This window comes from Halteromyces radiatus, assembly GCF_025201355.1.
Source record: "Halteromyces radiatus strain CBS 162.75 chromosome Unknown BX664scaffold_7, whole genome shotgun sequence".
Lineage (NCBI taxonomy): Eukaryota > Fungi > Mucoromycota > Mucoromycetes > Mucorales > Cunninghamellaceae > Halteromyces > Halteromyces radiatus.
This window is the reverse complement of record NW_026251693.1, coordinates 732,690-753,863: the sequence shown is the minus strand read 5'-3', so window position 1 is coordinate 753,863 and position 21,174 is coordinate 732,690. Positions and strand designations below refer to the sequence as shown.

The following is a 21,174-nucleotide window of genomic DNA, read 5'->3' as shown; positions in this document are numbered from 1 at the left end:
CAATGAAATTATATGATAGTAGGAGTTTTTATTATAGAAGAAAAGGGGATCAGCAACCCAAAAATAGAAATAGGTTGGTTAGATCACTATTTTTTTTTTTTTTATTTCTTTTTCAGTTGCAGACATCTTTTTCACTGCATCCCCTTCTTTCATTTTGCGGGAGAAGTCTATGTATGTAAGTATGTTAGACTAAAAAAAAAAAAAAAAAAGACCACTCGCTATTTTTTATTTCTCACCTTTTTCTTTCTTTTTTTTTTTTTCATTCCTTTTTTTTTTTTTTTTTTTTTTTCATTCTCTTTATCATCAATGCCGTTCTTGACAAAAGATATTCTTTTGAAGTATCCTTTATTTCGTTATCTTCGAAAATCCAATTGGCACAAACAACAACAACAACAACATAGGATTGACGAAGGTTTCTATCAAACACCCAATAAAAACTTGACACTACACCAACAATTTATATCCTCGGTTCCTTTAGGTAACAATATTTATATTTTTTTTTTTATCTATATATATGGAATCACCCTTACTTATCACCACCACCACCCATCTTTGACTTCTCCTTATTTCCTTTCCCCCCTTTTTTTTTTGAATTGGTCATCTTGTTGGGTGGAACGAATAGATTATATCTCACGCTTACCAGTAGAAATATGTTGGTTGATTCTTGGGTATTGTGATCCAACCAGTGTACTTGCAGCAGCTTACGTATCACGACGTTGGTATATTTTATGCACAGAACCTAGTCTATGGCGCGGACTTTATGAAGCTCACTATGGACCTGTGACGAAGAAATTGAATTATCAAGAGTTATATCAAATCAAGAAGCTTATGGAACAACGGTGGCGACAAGGGAAACATGAAACACGGTGTATCTTTGGCCATGGTGACAGTATCTATTGTGTTCAATTCGATCAGGATAAAGTGGTGACAGGCAGTCGTGATCGAACCATCAAGTTTTGGAGTCTTATACCTGGTGAAGAAGGACGATGCTTGCGTACATTGGCGGGTCATGATGCTAGTGTGTTATGTCTTCAATATAATCCACATTGGTTAGTCTCAGGTTCATCCGATCATACTGTTCTGGTGTGGTCCATGCGAACGTTCCAAGTCGTCTGGCGATTGACGGGTCATGCTTCTGGAGTATTGGATGTTGGATTGGATGATGTGCAAGTTGTCAGTTGTTCCAAGGATACCACCATACGTTTATGGGATCTCAAGACGGGTAGATTGAACATGACTCTTCGTGGTCATCGTGGTCCTGTCAATGCTATGCAATTCAAAAACAATAGGTTGGTCTCGGCTAGTGGGGATGCAACCATCCGATTATGGGATATGACGACTGGGCAATGTTTACGTGATTTTGTCGGTCATACAAGAGGTCTAGCTTGTATACGGTTTGATGGATCTACGATTGTCAGTGGAAGTAATGACAACTTGATCAAGGTCTGGGATGTTCGCTCTGGTCAATGCACACTTACTCTGGAAGGTCATACTGGTTTGGTCCGCGCTCTGTATTTTGATCAACATAAAATCGTATCTGGTAGCTATGATGAAAGCATCCGTGTATGGGATCGTCGTTCTGGTGCTTGTCTTTTGAATTTTCAACGTTGTCATTCTAGTTGGGTCTTTGATGTCATGTTTGATGATACCAAAATTATTAGGTAAATCAATTATATATAAAGAATGATATTTAGATATGCGCAAGGGAAATATCATCAAAGATTATTCATACTCATCTTTTTTTTTTTTTTTTTTTGGTAGTACAAGTCAAGATCAAAAAATACTCATCATGGACTTTGCTTATGATATTGATACCCGTCATTTATCATCATGATCATATACGCATTATACAATATACTATAGTTATTTTTTGATTACAATTATTTAATAAAACTCTTTGTATATTATATATAAACCCTTGTTGGTGGAAAGAATATGTTTAGTTGTTCGGATAGATCAATCAATGAAATTGTGTTCATGTGTCTTCAGTTGAAATGATAATCTAATTAGAATAATAATAAAAAGAAGAGTGTTGGTACAAATAAAAGTAGTCCTAATGATGGTAATAGTAATACCTTTTTTTTACATACCAAAATGAATAAAATAGAGATAAATTCATGGTCATAACTTTGGCAATAAATAAAGTAGTTTTCATGCGATCCTTTTTTTTTTTTTCCTATTACTGAGCGGTAATCCAATCGTTCAATAGCTAAAAGAAAGAGGAGACCGTCAAAAGATCAAGCGAGAAAGGAACTACTTTTCTTTTTTTTTTTTTAACAGTAAGTTTAATTTGAAGATGGATCATCCTATTTTGAAGATGGATCATCCTATATAAGAATTCATGTCTAAAAAAAAAAAATAGATGATTGGAATGATGAGGGAACTCCAAAAAAGAGGCGCCGAGAAAATTGGGTTCTACAGTAATGTATCGTTCTTTTTTTTCTTACGGAGCTCCAATGCAACCATAGGGTAGATTGAAACGTTAGAACAAAATAAACTGTAACAATTGTATCCTCTGTCGATCTCCCGGAGTTGTTATCGTTATTCAAGTACATTATAGCATAAAAAATGCATAAATAGATGAGCAAGCATATGGTTAGATTGGAATAAAAAAAAAAAACCAACCCAGCCTCAAGATGTAAGGTGATGAACAAGAAATAAAAGAGTTACACTTGTTGTGCACTCTCTTAAAACTACTTTGAAGTTGCTGCTGTAACGAAGGTAACACGAGAGCTTCCAAAAGTGGAAGTTACCAATCAAAATCTGTGCCTCACTTTTAAAAATTTATTTATTATCTTGCACCGCTCAGACTTCTTTTTTTCTTTTTTTTTTTTCTCTCTTTGTCTTCCAATTGAACAACAATATAAAGCGATGGCGCCAGTGACAGTATCATCTAATGGCATAGGAGTGGCTCACTTACCTAACCAAAAGCATAAGATAGTCACCAACCGAGGGGTTAATTTCACTATCATGGTGTGTGGTAAGTTAAGACATATCTAGTTGTAAATCAACCACCAAATTCATCATATTTTTTTTTTTTTTTCATTTAGGTGAATCTGGTGTTGGCAAGTCTACCTTTATCAATACTCTTTTTACAACCTCCATTAAGGACTATAAGTCTCCTGCTAAACGACATGAAAAACAACTGGATAGAACAGTCGAGATAGAAATCACAAAAGCTGGTAAAAGAAAAAAAAATTTTTTTTACTACTATTTGAAAATATATGAACATTTTTTTTTTAATTGTTATATTTTTGAATTTGTCATATTCTTAGAACTGGAGGAAAAGATGTTCAAAGTGAAACTTAACGTAGTGGATACCCCTGGTTTTGGTGACTACGTGAATAACTATGATAGTTGGTTACCAGTGGTTGAATTTTTGGATGATCAACATGAAAGTTATATGCGTCAAGAGCAACAACCAGTACGGAAAGGTATTATTGATATGCGTGTGCATGCTTGTTTATACTTTATCCGTCCTACAGGTCATGGGTAAGAAAAAAAAAAAAAGGGAGATCAAACATAAAAGAGATGGATCCTCATTTCTTTTTTTTTTTTTTAAATAGATTAAAACCTTTGGATATTGAAATGATGAAACGACTTGGATCAAGGGTGAATTTGATTCCAGTGATTGCCAAAGCAGATACATTGACCCCCAAAGACTTGGCTACTTTTAAGCAACGTATTCGAGATGTGATCAAGGCTCAAAACATTCAAATTTACACCTCTCCTGTGGAAAGCGAAGATGAACAAGTGACCAGTCGAAATCAAACCATTTTGGATGCCATGCCATTTTCCATCATTGGATCAACACAAGACGTTATTACTCCTGATGGTCGTCAAGTCAAAGGTCGTGCTTACTCTTGGGGTGTGGCCGAAGTCGAAAATGAACAACATTGTGATTTCAAGAAATTGCGTAACTTGTTGATTCGTTCTCATATGTTGGATTTGATCTCGACAACGGAAGAAACTCATTATGAAAATTATCGCCAACGTGAAATGGCTAATCGCAAGTTTGGTGAACCAAAGTAAGTGAACCCTTTAAGAGAGAGAGAGAAAGAAAGAGATTGTGAAGTTGATCTTTTTTTTTTTTTTTTTTAGAATCAAAAAATATGAAAATCCAAAACATCGTGAAAAGGAAGATGCTTTGCGCAAGGTATTTACTGAACAAGTACGACAAGAAGAAAACCGATTCCGTCAATGGGAACAGCAGGTAAGACTATGCTATATATATAAAAAAAAAGGAAGTCTCATCTTTTTTTTTTTTTTCCTATAGCTTATCACGGAACGAGATCGTCTTAACAAGGATTTGGAAAGTCAACATGCTCAAATCAAGGCATTGGAAGGTGAACTGGAACAACTTTACCATTATCATCAGCAAGGTCGTGGATCGATCAGACGATAATTTGCCCCCCTCTACTTTTATATTTTTATTATTATTGTTTTATATTCTATAGTATGTGATATTTCGTTCTATTTAGTGACCCCTTTTTGATTCCATTTACTTAATTGTTTTTTATCCTTTATATTATCTTTATTGTTTTCTGATTTTTTTTTTTTATATATTTGAAATAAAGCTTTTGTATGCTCTAATCGACAATATGGACAATAAATATTTCAGAACGCAATACACACAAATGTAGATTTATATAAAAATCAAACTGTTTATTGAATAATGATTGTCTATAATAATAATAATCTAATAATAATAATGATCTAATAATAATAATGATCTAATAATAATAATAATCTAATAATAATAAATCTAAGCTGGAATATCATATGAATCATCTACGACTAGGACTAATGGGATCTTTCCAACCAACCAATGTCCAGATCCTGTGGGTGTTGCTGATGGCTAGAGTTGACATTAGAATGAAGATCAGAATGCTGTTGATGAGTGGATGACTGTAAAGAGGTTGGATTAGCATTTGTAGGTACAGGGGGCAAGTCTTGATCTGGAGGAGGAGAGGCTGGCATAGATCGGAACCCATAAGAAGATATCGAAGGTGAAGTTTGATTGTCATTGACACCATAGTAATCCACCGCAGATGCATAAGATACAGTGTTACCTTTGCTATTGGGAACAGAATTGACCATAGAGAAAGTGACTGGTTCGGTAGCATATGGATCATCAATAGAAACAATGTTAAAACGATGGCGTTGCTGGTGATGTTGAGGATGATTGAGTCCGCCACCAACAATAGGCGTTGCTGTCGTACTGATGGTATCAGAAGGTGAAGATGACATATATCCTTGTTTGGTATCCACCATATCCTTATTCTTTCCACTATCCATATAATAAGCTTGGTTGTTGTTGTTGTTGGTATGAATGTAACTGGGAGGTGAGACAATGGGTGACAATGGCACAGGAGTACTCAGTGATTGCGTCTTTGAAGTTCTCTTGAAAGGTTGCCTAGCAGGTGTTTCTTTTGTTGAAGTATTATTTATTGATCTTGGCTCAATGGCAACTCGAGCAGGATGAAAGATACCGATCTAATAAGCAGTGTAGTTTGTGTTAAACAGTTAATGAATCAAATATAAAACTTTGACTTACAATGATAAGCCAGATAAAGATGGAACTGATATTAGCATTGCAGATCAATAAGTCAGCAGCAAATTTGTGAGAGTTGATGACCTTATTTGCTGTAAAACCGTCAATACACAAGATGAATATGCCACCACCAAATGCCACCAAGGCAACTGATAAGAGTAAGTTCATATCACGGAAGTAAGCTAATTTATCAGAGACATGAACGTCAGATCTCTTTCCATTGCCTGTTGCTACTTTGATAAGTCGATTGAATCGTCCATGATTTCTGAATCCCAAAAGTGCGACACAAAGAACTAGTAAAAGGGAAATAAAATAATAATAATAATAATAAAAAAAAAAAAAAAAAGAAACGAAAAAATGAAAAAAAAAAATGAGAACATCAATTTCACTATGTCCGGGGATTGAATTGAAAAAAAAAACCAAAAGTACTCACTTTCACAAGAATAAGCCGTTTGAGGAACCACTTCTTCCAAAGCAGTCTTTTTGTAAAAGTATTGAAGGACAGGAAACATAGCCATAGAACCAATAGTACTATATAAGAAGAAGTAAATAAAATATAATTATCATCACATTTTGATTCAGACTTACAAGATGATATAAAGAGAGAATTCCTTCGAGCTCATAAAACTATGTTTGGCCACCGTATTTGAGAGATAATTCCAAAAGCATTGTAATAATAAAAGAATACTGACTTGCAAAGAGAAAGTGATACATTGAATGTAATTCATCACCTTAAAAAATAAAAAAATTGAATGAGCCAATTAAAATCATCTATTGTATATCAGATTATTACTAACCGCGATAGGATCTTGATTCTTCGGTGACCACTGAGAAAAAGGTTTACTGATAATAATCCCTGGTGCAACTTGCATAAAGCCTTCGGTGTATTTGATATATGTACACAGTAAATCTATAAAAGGCAAATGAGTATGCTGGGTAGAAAAAAACGCTAAATAGGCAAAAAGTCCATTTCTTCCGTAAATTTTTTTTTTTTTTCATCTTATAATTTTTTACCCCAAGAAGATTGTGCTATCAGTAATAAAAACATAAACCATGTGATGATAGATCGAAGTTCACCATTAATAAGTCGTTTCGGAGAAAGACACCTGAATCCATCAGCTTGCCACATTCGAATCATTAAAAAACTAGTTAAATAAATTTCTTGAACATCTCTTTCTATAATATAAAAGAGAATTAATTATTTCTTTTCTTTTGATAAAGATATTTTCTTACGTAAATATGAGAAATCACTAAAAAAAAAAAGAAAAGATTGATATAATTTAGTTAGTATATTTGAAGATTCAATTCATTATTTCAATTTCTTTTTTTTTTTTTTTTTTTTTTTTTTTTTTTTTACCTAAGATGGGTCATTCTTGAATAACAAAAAAATAAAAACAGATGTAAACCGGGAAAAGGAAGATCAAAAATTAAAAGAAAACAAGGACAGAAAAAATAAACAATTGAAAATTGACTTTGAATAAATAAGCTTGTACAACATCAAGGCAAAAGCATTAGCCCCTTCAGGGCCGATCAAGGAAAGATAAAAAAAAAATAAAAAAATATTCTAATCTCCGGTTATTCCACAAATTTCTTTCTCTCTCTTTCTTTCTTTCTTTCATTCTTGAACGCAATGACATTCTTTATTCTACTCATTACTTTTTACCTTTCTTATACAAAGACATTGATATCAGCAGCTGGTAATCTTCCCTTTTCAACCTTACCTAGTAACAATTGTACTGCACCCTCCATTTGTGACCAAGTTCAAGGTACTCTCAACTGTCGGTGCGATCCAACCATTACTGTTTGTTATAATGACAAGCACCAATATTGTTGGGGTTCTTCAACTTTACATGAAACATCAGCATGTCCTGCCATACCTTCTTCTTGTCAAGCTGGATTTAATTCGACCGCCTCATGTCTTTGCAATTCAACCAACATTTTATGTATTGATCAATACAGTCATGTTTGTTATGGTGCTATCCAAAAAGGTTCTTCTACAGTGACATTATTACCTTTAGGGGGAATATCACCTCTCTCTTCTACAACCTCTTCAACTGTTTCCTCTACTCTAGCAAGTTCTTCTATGGTTGCCACATCTACTCCTCTTCCTCAAAAAAGTGATGCTCTATCTTCTTCTTCCTTGGTATCTCCATCATCCATCGTTTTCTTGGCATCCTTGGCGTTCTCCTTGCCTTATTTTTGAAATCAATTTATAGTTACCATCCACCATACCATCATCATCATCATCATCATCATCATCGGATAGAATTAGACCCGTTACCCTTTAGGTAGTTTATCATAGTTATAGACATAGAGTATTTTTTAACAAAAAAGACCATTTCTTTTTTATTGCATCATCATCAAATAAACAAACAGCATTTACATATATATACTAAAAATAGAATATAGATATAGTAGTGCCGGGGAAAATTGTGTAGATATATAATGAAGAACAACTGGGAATGAGGAAGGAGAGGGAATTACAAAGTAGATGAATAGGGATTAGAAACTATAAATACAGAATGGGGCCATTGTACATGCACGAGAGTATCCAAGGAAACAGAGGGAAATTGATTCTTGAAAAATGTATCAACAATATCACCATCATCATCATCATCATGTTGTTGTCGTTTTGCATCCAACCAATTCTTGTACGAACTCCAGGTTTTGACGTAGGCGATCAATTGATGAAACGATATATCAGAATCATCCATCCAAGGCATAGTCAGAATCATCGATGAAGGTGTCAATAAAGTTGGATAAGATAAGTGTTGTACCTTCTTGAACACTTTTTGGAATTCAGGTAGCCATGATACAAAACCAGCAGTTGCAATAGCTCGATTCTTTTCCCAGTAAGAACCTAATAATCCACCTTTGTCCGGATCACCAAGTTGTGCCAATGTATCCTGATATTCTTGTTGAGATGTGTTGTCATCGAAGCATAACTTGCCAAACATATAACCCCAGGCCACCAAAGTACCTTTTGGTCGTAATACACGTTTCACTTCTGATAAAAACTTGCTAGGATCTAGCCAATGTAAACTTTGGGCCACTGTAAGGATATCCACTGATTGATCTTCCAGAGGTAGTTGTTCACCATACCCTTGTCGATAGGTCACGTTCTGAAGGCCCTGTTGTTGTGCCGTTTTCTGAGCCACTTCAATCATACTGTTGGAAGGATCAATACCGATGACTTGTCGACACCATTTGGCAAGTTCAATTGTTACCGTGCCTGGACCACAACCTAATATTACATATAATATATAGATATATATTAAAAAAAAAAAAAAAAGAGTTGGTCATTACTTTATATATTTACCTACATCCACCGCCAGTTCCAAGTCGCCTTGATGTACTTCGAAAATATAAGAATATGCATTTTTATTATATGTAGGTCTATAGGTCATGTAGCTATCTGCATTGAATCCATCTTTGGAGAAAGTCGCCATGAGAAAGTGAGTCGTTAAATGTCAGGAAAAAAAAAAAAAAAAAAAAAGAGAGAAAGAAAGTTGAATATCACAAAAAAAAAAAAAGGAAATTCTTATGCCCACAGCCCTAGATAAAAATTAACCAATAAAATCTCTATCTTGCAACTCACTAAAAAATAAGCGGGGCTGTATTTGCTTTGCTCTCAAATTGGAGTCCTAATTCAGTTACATTCTCTCTTTTTGTTCATATTTTATAGTTGAACGTGACATTGTTAGTGGTAAATGTGTTTTGATACATTAATAATAATAAAAAAAAAAAGTAATCGTAGATGATATACTCATATATTATTAGTGGTTTATGATATGATTGAAGGTTCAACTCTCAAAACAGGTTCGAAGATACCATTTTAGCATAGGATCTGTCATTTTGGATTCACTAACAAAACAAGTAATCATAGATGATGTACACATCTTTTATTAATGGTGCTTATACGGTATGATGATAGATTTAAGCTTGAAAATGGGATTTGAAGGTAGATTAGAGCTGTATTTTTTTTTTTTTTTTTTTTTTTTGGTTGACATATTAGGTGGCAAGTTAACTAGTCAAATGAGAGTAGATGAAGAAAAATACTTTTTAAAGAGGAAATCTAGTGGTGGCAATTTTATTTGATGATGTCCATTATTGGATGAGGGATGGCGACATTGACAATTCGTTTTTTAATTTATTTTACAAATTGGGAGAAAAGGTATAAATTGTTCTTAAGATAATTGAAAGAGAATATTTTCATGTATGTTCGACCGAAATTTGGTTCAATGATGGTTACTTTTGAGCGAAAAATGAAAGGACAAAGTTTTGCTCTCTCGCTTGAATGCAGGATGAACAACAAAAATAATGAACAAGAAAGAACTCTATTAATATTATCAATCATCTATCATCCCATCATCATCCCATCATCACCCCATCATCCATTTCCACGATACAAAAAAAAAAAACCCTCTCTCTCTCTTTCTCTCTCCACTGTCTCGGATGTTCATTATAAACATAGAACAATTACCATTTTTGGATTCATCTTAAAAAAAAAAAAAAAGAAGTGGTTGATAGACTTCGGTGCTTCAAGCGGTTACCATTGCTAATCGGGTAACAAACAAATTAATGTAGCAAATGGAAAAATGGAAAAAACCAGATGTTCTGATGATAGTGATCGCGCGAAGAGCGAAACATGGCACCTGATATCCAAATAACAAGTATCGCGGAAAGTTTTTTTATTGGTTATGATTCTATTTTTTTTTTTTTTTAAATACTTGCGGACTATTGAAGCTTGCATATCGTAAGGTTATCAAAGTCTATTCCTTTTAATCATTATGAGTACAATGCGTAGAACAATTGAAAGCTTTTATCAAAATGTGTCTACCTGTAAATCAAAGGAGAGAAAAGAGAGACCTTGTTTTTTTTTTTAAAGTTGTATAACACTTGTTGATGATGACAAAGATGATGATGACAATGTCAATGATGATGACAATGATGATGACGAATAATGATCTATGGTAGTAATAATCAAGGTTCAAATGAATGGGAATGGGAACACAATTGCCGAGTTTTAAAAAACCGACATTTAAGCAACCTTAAGTATTCTTTTTTTTTTTTTTATTTTATTCTTCTAACAAGTTTAAAATAATCCTTTCTTTTTTTTTTTTAATGTATAATATATAACAAGTAAAATCTAATCATCGATTCATCCCCCCTTTTCTTTTTTCGAGAAAAATCCGGAAGAGAGGGATTAACATGAAAAAGGTAACCATAATCCACAGCACTGGGAACATTTTTTTTTTTTTTGGGATGTAACTAAGAATAGAGCTATAACCAAAAAATCGGTGTTTATAAATTGGATTGAAATCATTCAATACATTGGATGATGCTCCTGATGATTTGTATAGAAAGTAATAATAAAAAAATAATAAATTTGAATTAGAGTAACTCTCTATCATCCTTTGTATTGTCCTTTATAATAAGAAATAAACATCGATATAAAAATAAACTTTAAAATGATACACGTAACGTTGAAAAGATCTACAGTATACAAAATGAATTTAGAAAGAGGAAATCTTATTATTCCTATTTATTTTTACAATAGAATATCTGTTTTTAACCCATAAACTCGGAGTCTCACAAATGTTGCTCCTGTAAAGAGAAGTATTATAGGAGTTTCAATAGAGTGGAACAAGTGAACTCTTTTTTTTTTTTTTTTTTGACATATCATACTTTATAATAAGGGGAGAATCACCTGAAATAAATAAATAAATAAATAAAAAAAAAAAAGAAACAAGTCAAAATAAAATCCCCTTCTACTTCAATATAAAGGGAGAAAGAAGGGAAGAGGAGGGGGAGTATGAATGAGGGGAAAGAAAAAAAAAAAAAAACCAATAAAACAGAGAGGGGTAGTCAAGTACCCTATAAGGATTAGTTCAATCATTTAGAGTTTATTTTCATCTGGGATAAAAGATACCCTCGGTTGGTATGCTATTTAGGCTTTGATCATCTGAGTTTAAACCAGCAGCATAGCGAGACGACCCAAAAGCTTGGTTGACTCTTTCTTTTTTTTCTTTTCCTTTTCTTTCATTCTATGGATCTTTTTATACTTGAATTTATTGTTTCTTCTTTATTCTGATTTTGTTATATATTATTATATATATATTATTATATATAATATATATATATATATTTTAATTATATTGCGTGTTTATTACTATTGTTATTTTATTACTGTCACCAAACTATAATGGGTATGTCTTCTACATATGATAAATCCATTCCTCACAAGTAAGTTATTTATTTAGAAAGACCAAAAAAAAAAAAAAAAAAAAAACAAACAAACCTTATCTGACTACATATTTTAAATATATGTTCTAGGTATAAACTTAAAGTATTACAACAACCAAGTAAAGCAAGGCTATGTAGTTTCAAAGAAAAAGGTACAATTTATTATCTACAAAGGAAATAAAAAGTTTTTAACTTTTTCACTTTCTTCTTTAGTTGATCGCAGGCCGATTGATCCACCTCCTATAGTCCAACTTTATTGTACATGTCATCCTCAACAACAACAACAACAATGGTAAAAAAAAAAAAAAAAGGTACTAAGTCATGACGCGAGTCTAATATATCTTTAATGATCAACTTTATAGTCATTACAACTTTTTACACAATCCTTACTTTTTCTTGTACGCCAATCTGACAAGTATCACCGATGACACGGATTTATATATTCACCATGGACATCGTACTACGGCAGGTGCTGTGGTGCAGTCTCTCCATAAACTGAAGGATACTGACAACAATGGTAAGTCTTACAAAAAAAAAAGATCAGTCAATATTATTGTCTATATAGGATTCATATTTTTTATATGTATTTGACAAATAGATGGTGGATTCTTTGTATTTGCTGATGTTAGTGTCCGTTTGGAAGGAAATTACAGATTGAAATTCACCCTATTTGAAATAGCTGGGTAAGTAAAAAAAAAAAAAAAAAAAAGTAAACCTGGTGAATCACAAATGAGTGATTTTAGCGAGCGGATAAAAAAAAGTTTTTTTTTTTATTATTATTTTGTTTCTAATATACTCATACTTCTTACTTAAACAAAGTGAACACGTAAAAAGATTAGTATCTGTCATATCCAATCCATTTACGGTATACTCTCCAAAACGTAAGTTTTTTTTTCATTTTAATGTAGATTTTCAAATGATTCCTCTTTTTTTTTTTTTTTTTTTATTAATATATTGTTTCTTTATCATTTAGATTTCCCTGGAATGTCAGGTACATCATTTCAAAAAGAAAGAAGATATAGTTATATATACTAAACATTTATTATTTTTATAATTATAGAATCGTCTTTATTGACGAAATCATTTTCGGATCAAGGTGTCAGGATAAGAATACGAAAAGATACAAGACATACAAGGTAATAAAAATTGAGGGATTTACCAAGAAAATGTGAAATGAAACAATCATCCATTGGTTGGGATTTTTCTAATTTATACTGATCTTCCCGCTGTTATCTTTTTATAGTAAACGTCAAAGAACTGACAACGATCCAATCAAGATGGAAGAAAATTTGGAATCGGAGAAAAGCCCCAATACACCATTGATATTACCACCGTTACCATCATCATCATCATCTATTTCATCAAAATCAAATCTTACAACACCATCAAAATCTGCCATGTCGATGCAAAATATTCTTTCTCCACCTCTTTATGAAAATAATGACTTTTATTCTACTCGTACTCTTCCTCCTCCTTCACGTTTATTTTCCCATCCACTTCCTCCAGTTTTACCACCTCAATTTCCTGATTCATCACCCACTTCCACTTTATGATCGTATTATCTATTATCATCATCCATCATTATCATCATTCTTTTCTTTTTTTTTTTTATCTTTTTTTTTTTATCTTCATCACTTATTAATTGTTGTATTAATAATAATAATAATAATAAAAGTGTTTGTTTTACCGTGCATGTTCTAAATTGTCATTTGTACTACATAAATTTAAACCAAAAGTCTGGTTTTTATATGAGGCTGTGAATATATATTTATATATATATTATGTATAGGTGATGGTCACAGATGGATTCAAGTGCGGGAAAGCACGGATAGTGCCTATAAGACAAAAAAAAAAAAAATCATTCATACTAAAGGGTGGAGAGTGGGGGGACGAAGGGAGTTGGTTCAACTCAAACTCAAACAAAACCAATTGGATAAAAAGGACTTTAAAATTAACCAATGATATGAAAGCTGATGATGAAACATCGCCTCAATTCCCTTTTATACCTTTTTCTTTGTTTGTTCCAAACTCCTTTTTTTTCTCTCTCTCTTTCTTCTTTTTTAAGAAAAAAAAGACTCTACTTTCTGCTTTTTTTTTTCTTTCTTTGTCGACTCTTTATTTGGGAACTCTTGTGAACCTTTACCTTCCATAAACGTTTTTTTTTTATATACTATCAAGATGAATCCACCTTCCAAAATCAAACCTTATGAAGATGACTCTGGAGACGATTCTGATGATAAACCGAACAAGCGGTCAGGTCGTCGCAAAATTAAAATTGAATATATTGAAGATAAAAACCGTCGTCATATTACATTCTCCAAACGAAAGGCGGGTATTATGAAAAAGGTAATAATAAACTACACATCTGTTTTTGGATTCAAAGGGGGATTGCATAAATAAGAGTTCTTTCTCATCTTACCTTTTTCTTTTTTTTTAATATCTTTATTAGGCATATGAATTGAGTACTTTGACTGGAACTCAAGTCCTTTTATTGGTTGTTTCTGAAACTGGTCTTGTGTATACTTTTACTACTGTCAAACTTCAACCTATTGTTACCAAACCTGAAGGCAAGAATTTGATTCAAGCTTGTTTGAATGCACCTGACCCCAATACTACTGAACAGGTAAATAAACTAAAAATAACATAAATGAAAATATATTAATACTTAACTTAATTATAATAGGAATCTCATACTGCTATTGAAGCATCTTCACCCAGATCGAATCATATGGAAGAAAAAAATGAAGTAAGCCCATCCTCGTCCACTGGTTACAACAATAATGCTGCTCCTGCTTATCCATCAAGTTATCCTGCTGGTCAGACTCCTGGAATGAGTGGAAATGGTTATCCTTCTTACCCTGGTTATCAACAACAACAACAACCTCCTCCTCCTCCTCCCCATCATCATCCTCATCAATCTTCAGCAGGAAACTCTAATCAGCCTCCATATGGAATGCCTTATTATGGACAACATAATCAACAGCAACAATATATGTCTTCTTCTAATCAACATCAAGATTATTGGACAAAACAAGAGGCTGATGGTAAACGGGACAACAAATAGTGGAATATCTTTATTTAGTTTCTCCTCCTTTCTTTATCTGTACTTTTCTATTTTTTTTTCTTTTCTTTTTTTATATATCTGATGGTTCTCTATGTTTATATTATGTAGTCCTGTTTAGTTTAGTTTAGTTTATCATTTTATGAAAACAATCAATAAAATCTATTTTACTTTCTTTTTTTAATATCCTTTTATTTATAGTGTTAACAAAAAAAAAAAAAAAAAAAGGAAAAATCATGATCTTCGTTATGATACACCTTATTCCCAAAACGAGGGAGGAGATTCTCAATCGATTTTCCCTTAACCTCGGATGTTCAAAAACTTGGGGAAGTGTGACAGTAAAAAAATTTGGCCTGTTTGCCCTTTTTATTTTTTTTACTTTTTCCTCTCAGAAAAAACAAACATCTTTTTGTTCTTTTTTTTTTTATATTTCTGTTACCGACCATGTTGAGATACACCACACAACTACTGAAACGACCATTATCTCAACAATGTCATCATAACTTTAGTACATCTACTGTAGTTGGGTCACATATTGGTCGTACACCTATCTATTATCCTCAAGAAGTTACTCTGGATCATGATCTTACACCAATCCAATTCCCTCGTATTCCTTCTGAATTGAATAATACCACACTCACAGTCAAGGGACCATTGGGACAACTTCAAATGCCAATCAAGCCTTTTATCAAACTAGATTCAACTGTTGGAAATAATGAAGGATCACAAGAATCAGTATTACAAGTGAATGTCAAGGATGCCACCATCAAAGAACAACGAGCCATGTGGGGAACAACTCGTAATCTCATTCGGAATATGATTGTTGGTGTATCTGAAGGTTATCGTCTTCACTTACGTTTAGTTGGTGTTGGGTATCGTGGTGTATTGGAAAACAACAATCGTAGTGTATCTTTGAAATTAGGTTATTCTCATCCTGTCGTTATCGATTTGCCTGAAGGTATTACTTGTACTATTCCTCAACCCAACAGACTTATCTTACAAGGTATTGATCTTCAACAAGTTACTGAACTCGCCGCAAAGATTCAACAATGGAGAAAACCAGAACCATATAACCAAAAGGGTATCTTTATCAACGACGAAACTATTAAGAAGAAGGAAGGAAAGAAGAAATAGTTTACTCCCCACCTTCTCTTTACACACATACATACACAATACTTTCCCTTTTTCTTTGTCTATTTTTTTTCACTATAAATGTATATTTCCCATATTCTCTATCATTCTATCTCACCCTATTGATCATCATTTATCATCTTTGTCATATTAGCTTAATAGAAATAAACAAAATCAATAAAAACTATAGTAACGTTCACATTAGGCGGTACTTCAATTGGGAGGTACTTTTTTCCCATTTTCTTGAATATTTGTTTTCACTCTCTTTTTCTCTTTATTTATTTATTTTTTTTTTATCACTTTCTGTATATATAATTATCATGTCTGATTTGATGACATCTCCTGTTCGGAATAATGAAAGGGAACCGACTGTACCTTGGACTATTGATAATTCTGAAAGTCGAATATCTCAAGCCATATCAGTATGTATACTTACTTATCCTTCATTGTGAACATATTTACTAATCTCGTATCTACTTTTATTTCTAGTCTCCTATTCGAAGTATATTGAAAGAAACACAAACACCAGATCCTTATTCTAGTCAACATAGTCGGCAAAAAGCGTAAGTTCTCGACATTGTTTTTCTGTCATCAAACGCGATATTGTTACTTCTCCTTTCTTATTTCCTTTTTTTTTTTTTTTTGTCATTTATTTCTAGTCCAAGATATCATCAATTGATCAACCGTCGTGTTAGTTTTGCATCAGACGCTAGAGTTCGGTAAAGATAAACAAACAGGTCTAATTGAAGGAATCTTTTGTGTTCTAATAAATGATCAAATATTCCTTTTTTTTTTTTCCTTTTTAGCTTCTATGGCAAAAACGAAACACCTAATAGTCCAAGTCTCCGTACTTTGAATCAAAGAGTACATACAAATTTATCTGACGAAAACAACAACGAGGATAACGACAATGATAAACCATATTCTACTGTTTTTGATGCTGAAACCAGTAGTCCATCAGTGAATCAAACTGACAAGTAAGAAACTAGAAAAAAAAAATCCAGAAAAGGATATTATACTCAATAAATATATTCTTTATAGTGTCTACTTATCAAGGTTATCTGGATCGCCTATGGACCGTAGAAAAAGGTAAATGCATCATGGATAAAAGACATTGATTTGAATGACTTTGGTATACGATACTGATCCATCTATTTCTCTTCTTTCTTTACTTGTTGTTTAGGCGTGTAGATATGTTTGGTAGCCCACCAGGTCATCGTGAACAACACAAACAAACGCAAGTCATCTATCCTGAAAATCGCGTACGTGGAATGCGACAATGGGACGAAGACGACGATGAAACTCCTCAAAATAACTACTTTATGCAATTCCTATCTCAAGACAAACAAAGAGGTCCCAAACGACTTTTCGACGACGATGATGATAATGATATCAACAATAATGACAAGAAATATAAAGGAGAAAACGATTTTTTTATTTCTTCTTCTTTCTCCAATCATTATGATAGTACCACAAAAGTGCCGACTACTCCTCAATCTACACAAGATGCAACCGAATCAACGACAATACCAAACGTATCAAAAGTATCAACGTTACCATCGACAACTTTGCCCATATCTTCTTCCAGTAATGAACCATCGATATTTACCAATGACAAGAAAGCAAACCCTTATATGAACAATAACGATGAAAAGGATGATCATACTTATCAACACCAGATCACTACCAAATCATCACGACTCTCAACTTTGACAAATTCACAAGAAGATACCAACAATATGCCATTACCACCATTTACCTCCAACCCATCTAGACGACTTTCTGATCATTCAACCATGGACGATACTGGTATTATGCCTTTAACTTTACAGCAAGAAGAGGAAACCACGAGGCAAGCTATGTCACCAATGGAAGAAACAATGGAACTTTGGCCTACGACAGCTATCACCAGTGGATTACCGGATCAACGTCGTACTACCTTACAACAACAGCAACAGCACTCCAGCAACAATTCAGTACCCGCATCAAACAAGGAACATGTTCTATCAGGCCAACTTACTTCTCAAAATGAATCACAAGAAACAGCTGATATGAAACTGACATTAGAATCTATACCAACGAATCGACTTCATTCTACACCCAATAGACAGTCTGTTTACCATGATAATTACTCATCTTTTGTTGGCACATCATCACCACCTTCAAGGTCTCCTATGCGATCTCCATATACATCGACAAGGAAAGTCAACAATGATACCGCCAAAAGCCCTCGTGTTGGTATGTCAGTGTTAGAATCAATGGATGCAAGCCCTATTCTTCCTCGCCGTCAATCATCTCATTCAGCATTATTATCTGATCGGTTACCTCCTCCTCGTTCACTACATCAACGTCAGCAAGAACCTTTTTCACCACAACGATCTTTTTATTTGCACGATGAAGCTCAAGCGTATTCTCCTGCTCGCTCAGTAGATCCTACTAGTCCTGGTCAAGCATCTTCTATACGTCGCACTCATCATCTTCAACCATCACCACTTCGACGAGAAGATGTACCTGGTCCAGAGGAAACTGATCATAGTATAGGGTCTGATTATGGTGATCGAATGATATCAATGCATGGAAATGACAATAGTAAGTATATGGGAGAATAAGAAAAAAAAAGTGTGGAAAATAGACGATTGATTTTTTTTTCTCTTCTTCTCTTTCTTTTTCTATTATGATCATAGTCGATTTATTTGAAGAAGAATTACCACAACTCTATGATTCCTTTGTTGAAGATGTACCAAGCTCCAAATCTATGACCTTGTCGAAATTCTTGGAATCTGCCGGAGTGGACTTTGCCGAAAATGTACCAGTACCAACTCAAAGAAATGAAGCAGATGTTCCTTTGAACAAAGGTAATATATATATATATATATATACATTGTGTGTGTGTCTATAGAAAGAAAGAATAAAAGAAGGTTGATTAGGCGAACACTGATTTATTTTTACCTTCTATCTAGATCCAGCCCGATTTGATGAACAAGCTACAGCTGCCGCATGTACTTTACCCGAATTAGAAGCCTATCGCAAAGTAAAATCTCTTGTTTCATTTTATATTTACATTAGAGAACAAAATGATCAAGTACTAATATATATTCTATTTTACTATTATTTTTTAGTTGGCTCAACGATTGGAAGATTTGATTAAAGAACTCTCAAATCGACTCAAGATATTGGATGATGATCTAAGTGAAAACAATCCACAAATTTTTGCAGAATATCGTGATGCGACAGCCGAAATATGTCAACAAATGGAAGAACAGTTTGAACAGTCTAAAGCATTGGCGCATGCGGAAGCTGAACATGAATGGATTAAGTGGCAAATATCTATAACGAAAGATTTGATCAATCTTTTTACATCTCATCTTGATCGTCAAAAGAAGGTATGTATTATCAAAAAAAATGAAAACCCAAATACTGATATTTTATCTCTCACTTTATAGGATCAAGATCTCTTGAAACAAATGGAAGATCATATCAACAGCAATTTCCCTCAATTATTGGCGCATCGGTATGAACTGACAAAAGCAACGGAGGAAGCACGAGAAAGGTAAGACTTCATTTTCTTTTAGAACTGGGTGATCTCAAATAAGTTTATTTTTTTGTATTTAGGGAAAAGACATATCAAGAAATGGATCACGGACTTATCGTGCGATGGGAACGGGATATCAGAGATCAAGAGTAAGTGAACAAAAAACAAAAGGAAGGAATGGAAATATGGATACTGATGAGGTGTTGTCCTCTTTTGTTTTACAAGAATGGTGATTGAAAATAGTCGACAACAAGTCAGCGATTTGAAGGACCAGGAAACAGATACTCTGAAGAAGTTAACTCTACTAGAAGAACGGAAGAAGGAATTATTGGAAGCCATTGCCAAAGCAGAAGCTACAAGGGATGCTCATCCATACGTTTCAGACCGTGATATGATCGACGCAAAAGGTAATTTTTATTTATTGATTTATTTCTAAAAGGCAAGGAAATTTCTTTTTCCAGTCTTTAATTATGATTTTTTTTTTTTTGTTTAGATCAATATGATGCCTGTTCCGAAATCTGTGGTTGGAAACTCAAACAAAAGACTGAAGATATCATGGAATTTATCATTTATGATGATTTGAATGTCTTGATCAACACTCAAAAATTATACAATCATGAAGTGGATGCTGTCTTTATTGGTATGCTGGAATCAAGGGATCGTGATTATGGGCCTTTTGCTGAATTGGTGCATGGATTACAACTTATGGCAAAGGGAACATGGAAACAAGAAGAGGTAAAATAATAATAATAAGAATAAGAGTTATATATAAAAATTAACTTATTTTATCCAGATTATGCAAGTGATCTCGATTTATTGGAATCGACTACGGATGATTAGAAAAGAAGTGACCATGGTGAAACGACGGTTCTGGATTGAATTGGAAACATTGACTCAAGATCCCTTTGCTGATACTGATATGCGTGGTGTAAAGTGTCAAATCACAGTATTTAGCTATATGCAAAAACTCAAATTCCAGGTGATCTTTAATATCCGTGCAAAGCAAATCATGGCTTATCCTCATTCTTTGGATCTCTCTTCATTAACTGTCCTTTTACAATATGGTGATACCTCGTAAGTTTTCTCTCCGTAGGTTTTTGTACCCCTTTCATCTCACTTGTTTTTTTTTTTGATTTTGCAAATAGATCAGAAATCTTGGGTAACTTGGTTCGACAAAAACTGAAAAAGAATGGCATTGTCAATTTGGTAGATACTTTATGCGAGGTTATTGATGATTATCGATGAAACCACATACATTATTTTTAATTTTTATTTTTTTTTGCATAGTATCATTTTCTTTTTTATTATTATTATTCTTTTCCCATGTCAATAAATAACATCAACCTCTCTTTGTGTCTATATTATATCTCTCTCTGCCTTCTCTACTGAATGAATTTCTTTTATGTACGCTTACTATGAGCAACACATCCATACCTTTTTTTTTTCCCTTCATTTCAATGCTTCAACGTTGATACTCTTCCGTTTTGAAACCCATATCTCGAAAAGAAGACGGTTATCCATTTCTGAGAATGCTAATAGATAATACAATTATTCGTTTATACTATAACATTGTTCAATCATATAAACTATCATTATCTCATATATCATCTATTGATTTGTCATTAAAGACTTCACCACACCATAAATTTA

At 33.3% G+C, this 21,174-nt stretch overlaps 9 protein-coding genes across 9 annotated transcripts; 7 read left to right on the top strand and 2 right to left on the bottom strand.

The window, feature by feature from the left end:
* The first annotated feature begins 124 nt into the window (after window positions 1-124).
* Window positions 125-1,881, top strand: BX664DRAFT_339521 (WD40-repeat-containing domain protein). The gene is made up of 4 exons (XM_051546651.1): window positions 125-179; window positions 326-478; window positions 623-1,661; window positions 1,762-1,881. Exons 1-4 carry the CDS (start codon window positions 170-172, stop codon window positions 1,832-1,834), a joined length of 1,275 nt encoding a protein of 424 aa, XP_051397624.1. The 5' UTR covers window positions 125-169; the 3' UTR covers window positions 1,835-1,881.
* A 945-nt stretch (window positions 1,882-2,826) lies between these two features.
* Window positions 2,827-4,657, top strand: BX664DRAFT_339518 (Septin-domain-containing protein). Its single transcript, XM_051546650.1, has 6 exons — window positions 2,827-2,980; window positions 3,051-3,182; window positions 3,276-3,492; window positions 3,567-4,028; window positions 4,102-4,213; window positions 4,277-4,657. Exons 1-6 carry the CDS (start codon window positions 2,872-2,874, stop codon window positions 4,403-4,405), a joined length of 1,161 nt encoding a protein of 386 aa, XP_051397623.1. The 5' UTR covers window positions 2,827-2,871; the 3' UTR covers window positions 4,406-4,657.
* Window positions 4,658-4,685: 28 nt separating this feature from the next.
* BX664DRAFT_339512 (uncharacterized protein) lies at window positions 4,686-6,962 on the bottom strand. Its single transcript, XM_051546649.1, has 8 exons — window positions 6,912-6,962; window positions 6,788-6,804; window positions 6,569-6,730; window positions 6,352-6,464; window positions 6,143-6,285; window positions 5,988-6,085; window positions 5,558-5,847; window positions 4,686-5,496 (listed from the first exon to the last, which is right to left on the bottom strand). Exons 1-8 carry the CDS (start codon window positions 6,923-6,925, stop codon window positions 4,804-4,806), a joined length of 1,530 nt encoding a protein of 509 aa, XP_051397622.1. The 5' UTR covers window positions 6,926-6,962; the 3' UTR covers window positions 4,686-4,803.
* Window positions 6,963-7,144: 182 nt separating this feature from the next.
* On the top strand, window positions 7,145-7,814 carry BX664DRAFT_339510 (uncharacterized protein). Its single transcript, XM_051546648.1, has one exon. The coding sequence runs from the start codon at window positions 7,185-7,187 to the stop codon at window positions 7,755-7,757; it is 573 nt and encodes a 190-aa protein (XP_051397621.1). The 5' UTR covers window positions 7,145-7,184; the 3' UTR covers window positions 7,758-7,814.
* On the bottom strand, window positions 7,736-9,038 carry BX664DRAFT_339509 (S-adenosyl-L-methionine-dependent methyltransferase). The gene is made up of 2 exons (XM_051546647.1): window positions 8,874-9,038; window positions 7,736-8,798 (listed from the first exon to the last, which is right to left on the bottom strand). Exons 1-2 carry the CDS (start codon window positions 9,001-9,003, stop codon window positions 8,035-8,037), a joined length of 894 nt encoding a protein of 297 aa, XP_051397620.1. The 5' UTR covers window positions 9,004-9,038; the 3' UTR covers window positions 7,736-8,034.
* Window positions 9,039-11,609: 2,571 nt separating this feature from the next.
* On the top strand, window positions 11,610-13,432 carry BX664DRAFT_339507 (velvet factor-domain-containing protein). Its single transcript, XM_051546646.1, has 9 exons — window positions 11,610-11,800; window positions 11,891-11,952; window positions 12,014-12,092; window positions 12,163-12,317; window positions 12,399-12,483; window positions 12,620-12,681; window positions 12,774-12,791; window positions 12,861-12,936; window positions 13,044-13,432. The coding sequence occupies exons 1-9, from the start codon at window positions 11,760-11,762 to the stop codon at window positions 13,351-13,353; spliced, it is 888 nt and encodes a 295-aa protein (XP_051397619.1). The 5' UTR covers window positions 11,610-11,759; the 3' UTR covers window positions 13,354-13,432.
* Window positions 13,433-13,855: 423 nt separating this feature from the next.
* BX664DRAFT_339506 (uncharacterized protein) lies at window positions 13,856-14,993 on the top strand. The gene is made up of 3 exons (XM_051546645.1): window positions 13,856-14,146; window positions 14,250-14,423; window positions 14,484-14,993. Exons 1-3 carry the CDS (start codon window positions 13,979-13,981, stop codon window positions 14,862-14,864), a joined length of 723 nt encoding a protein of 240 aa, XP_051397618.1. The 5' UTR covers window positions 13,856-13,978; the 3' UTR covers window positions 14,865-14,993.
* Window positions 14,994-15,229: 236 nt separating this feature from the next.
* Window positions 15,230-16,242, top strand: BX664DRAFT_339505 (ribosomal protein L6, alpha-beta domain-containing protein). The gene has a single exon (XM_051546644.1). It carries the CDS (start codon window positions 15,306-15,308, stop codon window positions 15,993-15,995), a length of 690 nt encoding a protein of 229 aa, XP_051397617.1. The 5' UTR covers window positions 15,230-15,305; the 3' UTR covers window positions 15,996-16,242.
* Window positions 16,243-16,269: 27 nt separating this feature from the next.
* On the top strand, window positions 16,270-21,030 carry BX664DRAFT_186768 (Spc7 kinetochore protein-domain-containing protein). Its single transcript, XM_051540042.1, has 15 exons — window positions 16,270-16,414; window positions 16,482-16,555; window positions 16,652-16,711; window positions 16,799-16,969; window positions 17,034-17,081; window positions 17,176-18,581; window positions 18,677-18,847; window positions 18,953-19,023; window positions 19,112-19,375; window positions 19,436-19,542; window positions 19,605-19,673; window positions 19,750-19,931; window positions 20,018-20,259; window positions 20,318-20,598; window positions 20,670-21,030. The coding sequence occupies exons 1-15, from the start codon at window positions 16,313-16,315 to the stop codon at window positions 20,767-20,769; spliced, it is 3,348 nt and encodes a 1,115-aa protein (XP_051397616.1). The 5' UTR covers window positions 16,270-16,312; the 3' UTR covers window positions 20,770-21,030.
* The last annotated feature ends 144 nt before the right edge of the window (window positions 21,031-21,174 follow it).